Source organism: Brassica napus, chromosome A8 (genome assembly GCF_020379485.1).
Source record: "Brassica napus cultivar Da-Ae chromosome A8, Da-Ae, whole genome shotgun sequence".
Classification (NCBI taxonomy): Eukaryota; Viridiplantae; Streptophyta; class Magnoliopsida; order Brassicales; family Brassicaceae; genus Brassica; species Brassica napus.
In genome coordinates, this window is record NC_063441.1 from 11,468,526 (window position 1) to 11,475,803 (window position 7,278).

The 7,278-nt window shown below is 36.7% G+C and overlaps 1 protein-coding gene across 1 annotated transcript; it reads left to right on the plus strand.

The window, feature by feature from the left end:
- Nucleotides 1–1,284: 1,284 nt before the first annotated feature.
- On the plus strand, nucleotides 1,285–2,634 carry LOC125577333 (CLAVATA3/ESR (CLE)-related protein 2-like). The gene has a single exon (XM_048738731.1). The coding sequence runs from the start codon at nucleotides 2,277–2,279 to the stop codon at nucleotides 2,514–2,516; it is 240 nt and encodes a 79-aa protein (XP_048594688.1). The 5' UTR covers nucleotides 1,285–2,276; the 3' UTR covers nucleotides 2,517–2,634.
- Nucleotides 2,635–7,278: the final 4,644 nt, after the last annotated feature.

Genomic DNA, 7,278 nt, shown 5'->3' on the forward strand with positions numbered 1-7,278 from the left:
TTGTTGTCGAAAGAGATCAGATTATCCACCGTCCACCGGAAATCTGGGCATAGTTCGTCGAAGAGTTTGCCGAAGGCATCCAAAGAGACTGGTGATCATTCTATTCCATGTTAATCCACCAGTGGTCACACGCAGCTTAGGCATAGACTTCTTCGTATTGGACCCAAAAATTCTTCAAGATAATTACCATACAAACCCACCATCAGCCGCGCTTCGAACTATGCACATGGGTAAAACCCTAAAGTGTGATCCTTCTGTTTGCCACTAGACCAATAACGCGTGTTATGTTATTTGTATTTTTCTGTCAGTTTTTGCTCTATTTTAAAGAAATATACATATATAAATCATTTTTGTCAGATAGTGAGTCTATTTCATATGTAAATGTCACTAACATGATGTAGTGATTTACTGATGTGTTGCATAGTATTTTGGTCAGACATTTTAATGCTGACACCGTTTTTGTTGAAACCTGGATTTGGATAAGAAAATGCTTCAGTTAAAAAAAACGTATTACAGTATAACAAGTGTGATTAGTTGGAAACTTATCCTTCAATTAAATTACTTAACCTCACCTTGTGGAATCGTAAGCTACACTTACCATCCCCTGACAAATGCAGTAAACATTATAATACATTTTCTCGATTATTTTGGCTGAAACTTTTTTGAATATTCTTCCTTGTAATGAAATCTCCTGATGAATAAAATGAATGAATATAAATATCGAAAATCTCCGACTCCCCAATCCAAAACTAACACAAACACTTAAGTGCTCTTAGCCTTTGACTTCATTTTCATATTTTACTCCTTTCCTTTTTCTTTTCTATCTTATTGGATTTTCATGAATCACTCTCCTCGTCCATTGTCAATTTGTCACTACGACACTACCTCGTATTATTAACTCTCTCTCTCTCTCTCTCTCTCTCTCTCTCTCTCTCTCTCTCTCTCTCTCTCTCTCTCTCTCTCTCTCTCTCTCTCTCTCTCTCTCTCTCTCTCTCTCTCTCTCTCTCTCTCTCTCTCTCTCTCTCTCTCTCTCTCTCTCTCTCTCTCTCTCTCTCTCTCTCTCTCTCTCTCTCTCTCTCTCTCTCATAGTGCGCATGCATATTTAATATGTACTGTCGCTGGATGGATAGGGACGGTCGAGTTAGAGATGGTGTAAGTTTTGGTATTATAGATTTCTGCTTTATGGACATATATAATTGTTATTAACTTATTATAATAGCGCTCGAAGCCGGCTCTTATCGCTCTTTTTGATAGACCAATGTATATTATAAGATTCATATCTTTTTCTGGTAAAATAAGATTCATGATATAATTCTTACTTTGATGATGTAATTACGGAAAACGATTGGATAAATGGATAGACTTTTATCTTCAAGTTATTTCGAATAATCAATATTCCATTAATTCATTGTTTAGTCTTGTTTACTTGATTACTTTTGGTTTTGTAACTACTTGTTAGTCGTGGTGACATAACAACATAGCGAGTATTTATGATCATATGCATAGCTGATTACTTAACGAAGGTTTGACAAATATTGACACACCGTTCTTAATTCAATTCGGAACTCGTACGTAAATGCTTAAAATAAATTTATCATATTGATTGTAAGTAAGTACCAGTTGTGTTTACTCTACTGATTTACATGGAAATGAGGAAATCGATTCTCACTTGATGCATTTTAACCACCAAGCACGATTATCCGCACAATTTTTGGGGTATAAAAATCCATCCTAGAGACAAGGCCACCTACAAAATCAACGAGTGTTTACAAATGGATCGCACATGAGTCTATAAAGGGCTTGACCAGTCATAGGCCCCAACAGAATAAGTATATATTAAGATGTCGTTCGTATTAAATATGTGTACTATACCGTAATGCGGCGATCTTTATCATTTTATATTATTCAAAGCACTAATTTGCACTTTGAAAGTCGCAAGAGTCACTTGCTAAGATGGTTGCAGCATTTATATGATTATTATAGATGTTTTTGGTAATGAAGAAAAATGAAGGCAACGAGAAAAACCGTCGTCGGTGACAACGCACGCTTGCACTTGCCATAAGCACTCAAGTCCTTAGCTAGCTTAACCCATCTCCACTACCATTACTAGAAACCCATCCCGTAAAACTCTATAAATAGAAACCGTCCTTGGATCTCTTCTTTCCTCATATACACTCTTACCCACCGCGTTATCTACTACACAATTGCAACTCATCTCTCTCCCTTTCTATTGCCTTTCTATACATAGAAACTAGTTGCAACGTACTGTAACTGTAATGGCTAAGTTGAGCTTCTCCTTATGCTTCTTGTTGTTTCTTCTGCTAGCCTCAGTCGCCATGGGAAGCCGTCCTCTTCAGCGGGCTCCAGTAGGGGTGAAGGTGAGAGGTCTAAACTCTTCTATTAAGGCTAAGAGCGCGACTGCACTGGATGGTCAAGCTTCAGGTAGCAGCAACAGCAGCCATGGAAAAACTCCAGAGCGGTTAAGCCCTGGAGGACCCGACCCGCAACATCATTAGTTATTTAGGATTTCCTTTATAATCAAGTGAGTTGTTCTCAATTTCTTTGAGATTTGTATTTCTTATCAATAATTTGGTTGCAATGAATCTGTTTTTTCTTTTGTAATAGAATTATGAATTTGGGTTTGTAAGATTATTACAAAGTATAACAGTTCTGTTGATATAATATTTGAAGTTTCGTTGTCGTACGTTAGATATCTAAATTTCGTTATTTTACCTTTTTGACTAAACAAGGACCGTATTATTATCCAGTATCCACAATTTATAGAAAAGAGTTTCCGTCTTTATTTTACTACTACTATTTTGTGCATTTACAGTAGTATATAGCAAACGCAAGGTATGAGGTTGGCTTAAATGGTCATGCATGTAGGATGCTGTCGTATGATTACATCGTGTTTACGTCGATTATGACTAGTATGTTAAAAAAATAAAGTTAATAACATGGATTTCATGCAGTGACTGTGAGATTTTTGTTAGATTTATTGAAAAATAAAGACGTTTGGAATATATAGTATAACTAATTCCCATTACAATGTTAAAAACAAAAACTAATTCCCAGTACATACTAATAATAATAAAAAATCTGAACACTCGTTGCAGAGTTTTCGAATATGCATGAGTGAGGCCGTCTCAAATTATTTATGGCCCTGTTCAAAAACTATTAATTGTATATTAAACAATGTAATAGAATAGTTTAAAAAGTTTATAGTTCTAATTTTATATATTTGATGTCTCTTTTGAAATGATAAACTCCTAAATTTAGTAGTTTACCTGAAAATTTAAAACCTTAAACAATAATTTATATATTTATTTTAATTTTTTTTTTTACTTTTAAATTTGGGTCATGTTCGACCGCTCAAGTTGCTCATGCTATTAGACGGCATGCATGTAGTATAACCACATTTTAAAACTAAGAAAGATATGGAACCAGAGAACACCATACAAAACCATGTTATTTTGTTGTTATTGCTTCAGTTAGTTTTTTTCTTTCGTAAAATTTTTACACGTTGTTTATCAAAAAAAGAATTTTTTTGCACACTATATGAAAATTGATTTACATAAATCTCAATGCAGTTTTTTTTCAGTGCAAGAATAAACTTTTTAGAATACAACATGTATGTTTTAATTAATATTCTAGATTGTCTATAAGACTTTAAGTTATGTCCATCTTTTTTCTGAGCATTTGGTCCATCAGTTTTCAAAAATAGATTTACAAAATACTCCATCCGTTTCTGAATAAGTGTCACTATGACATTTTCACACAGATTAAAAAAAGTTGTTGAAACATATGTAAGTTGTTATTAATTACACCTCTCTGACCACTAGTATTTGAGATAAATAGAATTATTTATAAAATCAATGCAGTTTACAATTAATTTTTAGCTGAAAATAAGTATAATTTACATTAGAATTGTAAAGTGACACTTTCTGTGTAACAAGAAAAAAATGTTAGAATGACACTTATTATGAAACAGAAAAAGTATTATTTATCAAAAGTTCTGTTTATTTTTACAAAAAAAAAAAAAAGAAGTTCTGTTTATCTTGATAAATCATGCTTTACAGTTAACCAAACACCTAATATTATGATCACCCATGGATGCTAGGATCATGAGTGGAAAAGACAGATTCCTATGTGCGTAAATCATATGTAAATCATGCTTTACAGTAAACCAAACACCTAATACTATGATCTCCCATGGATGATGGGTCATAAGTGAAAAAGACAGATTCCGATGAAAGAAATTAATTAAGAGTAACCGAACATTTCACACGTATAAAGAGATAAATCACTATCTTATAAGCTATATTTTATTAAAATTGAAAAAAGCATTGGACCTAAAAGTTGACGAACGTGAAAACCAAAATGGGATTATCGGCTGAAAATGGCATCATATAATAAAGTTTCTTTTTCGACGAACAAAAGACGGCGAACGTGAAGCATTCTTTTTGTTTTCTTACAACTTGAAAGCAAGTCGTATTTTTACGTAACGCCAAAAACTAGTGACACATCACACAACCCGAACGGACCCCCGTTATAAATTAATTGTAGTAATTTTCTTTTAAAAACATGGTGAGTATTGCTGACCTTCTTATCATATTGTAAACATACGTACGATTTGGATTATATATATGTTTGATCCAAAAATGGTGTTTATGCTGGTAGTATTTGTTGAATCAATACAATAAAAGAATCTAAAGATAAAAGATTAGATTCTTGAGGTTTAGGAGAAATCTTAAAGAATCAAATGAGAAATGAACATCTAAAAGAATTTATAGATCAAAGATTGTTTTACATGTATGATTACAAGTATAAATAAGTCTAAGAATCCATAAACTCTTTGTAAGAAGTGTTAGGTCTAAAAATGGAAGAGAAGAGAATCCCTTGATAAAGAGAGTTGTATCTCTATTTATACAAAGAAGAAGCTAGGGCTTCATAGTAAAAATGAGTCTAGTTTATTGTCTAATGGGCCTTGAGATAGGATGTAAATCCACCCCCAACAGTAAGCCCCCCAAGTTCGTTGAGAGAGATGGAATCGATCTCTGTGAATTTTACGAATAGGGTTTATTAGACAATGAACTAGCCACATTCATGCCTATGACGGTTTAGGCGAGTATATTTTGAACTTGTGCCTAGTAAAAAGCGAGTTTGCTTTAAACTCGTGCTTAGCGAAAGACGAGTTTACTTAACTCATGCTAAGACAAGAGGCGAGTTTACTGAGAACTCGTGCCTAGTGGAAGGAGAGCTTCTGTAAACTCATGCCTAGCCAAAGATGAGTTTTTGTAAACTCGTGTCTAACAATAAGCGAGTCGACCGCAAACTCGTGCCTAATAAAAAGCAAGTTCAATTTAAACTCGTGCCTAAAATACACGTTTACCGAACAATTGCCGACCCGAAGTCTCATGTTGAGATCATGTGTGCCGAGCAAGTTGTTGGTTTGTGTGTTCGTCAGGCTATGATGACGTTGAGAAACGTTGTGGCTTGTGACACTTGTACCGCTTCCGACAAGCTCGTAGCTCAGGGCCATCCTTCGAAGCATGAGGACATGATAGTAGCAGTCACTTGTTGATTCTCTTTGGCTCAACGATCTAATCAACTCTGGTTCACAGCAAAAAGCATGACCATGATTAATATAAGCCAAAAGAAACAACCAACTGTTGCATAATTAATATGCAAGCTATCAAAATTGTTTTTGCTTAGTGCTCTCAAATGCATATGATGATATAATAATTGTCCACCAACAGCAAAACAATTACAAGAGTCATCTCATAAAAGTTATAAGAGTGAGCAGCTTAGAATCGTTTAATAATTTAAGTCAGAGCTATAATGTCTATCTTGACACACGTAATTTAAAAATGAATAAACCATGTGATGATTTAATAAGAGAGGCTTAGGCCATGATTATCGCGGTATGCAACGAGAGTTTTTAAGGGAAAAGGTAGTGTGGGGTCCAGCAAAAAGGGAGAGACGGTTGTCTCCTGTCGCGAAATAAGGGACGTATATTGCACTGTTTCGCGGGGCCCATTAATACGTGGCGGCCCGCAATTGGTTCTTTTTTAATTTAAAAAAAAAAAAAAAATCAGCCAAAAAAGGAAAAAAAAAAACAAAATAAGAAACCCAAGTTGGGTATTTGCGTTGAGGGTGCTCTTATCTTTGTCGTGAAGAAGAATTAAAAGTCCAAGGTCGCCGAGAGCTTTGTTTGTATCTTGGCAAAGGGGTTACCGCAGATGTCGTTTCAAGACCTCGTTAGATCATAACAACTCCTTTTTGGCAAAGCCTGACTTGTGGGCAGCGCTGATTATTTCCATCTTAAAGCTTGTAGTGAAGACGTCCAGTTCGCAGAAAGCTCCGTGGGGATAACAATCTTTACGTCGTCGGCAGGCTGGTGTGCTCGAGAAAGTCAGGTGAACTAGGAGCTAAGAGACAAGCTCACTATGATCGACACAGGAAAAGCCTTCTCAGGCTCGTGGATAGTGCCTCTGTTATCTTCTCTCTTCTTTGTCTTTTTGGGGCTTGAACAGAGCTTGAAGCACACAGAGATGCAGGTAAAGCCATGTCTGATACACCTCTCGTGATGGGACTTGAAGACGCGGAGCCATCTTTGCGTCTTGGTGTAGAAGTTGAAGACGCTCTGCTTATCGGAGTGCTGACACAGCCGAGAACGAGACGTCGAGAGAGAGCCAACTGAGGTTCCTTTTTGATGGTGTTTGGCATGAACGACTCGTTTCAGCTTGTCATCATACCCACGCCTTGTGCTTTCTTCCAGACCAAAGTCTCTCAGGTTTCTCAAGCCCAGACAACATAGCGTTTTCTTCCTCGAGCTCGAAGCCAAGATGAACACACCACCGACCAAGCAACGCATGAAGAAGTCAAAAGGTGTGGGAACCCTTCACCATCGGCGTTACGGAGCCTGGTTGCGGAAGGGCTTTTTGCAAGGGCTGTAACCAGAGCTTTGCTTACAGCAGTGGCACCAAAGTGGCTGGGACTAGCCATCTCAAGCATCACATCGACAATGGACATGTCCTGCGCTTCTTCATCATACCCATGACAACAATGACAACGAAAATGGCGTGGAAGCAAGGGCCCTCAACGAGAGGTCTGTCGGTCTCAGCGCTTCTTGTTCCAAAGATCTACTCTCCCTCGAATGGGTCGTGAAGATTCTAGGCTGGTTGCTGTCGTGTCAAGAGGAGATCATGAACTTCACTTGTCGAGCCCTCGTGAAGAGATAAAACCGTGATAAGATGATTGATTGTTCCTCACGGT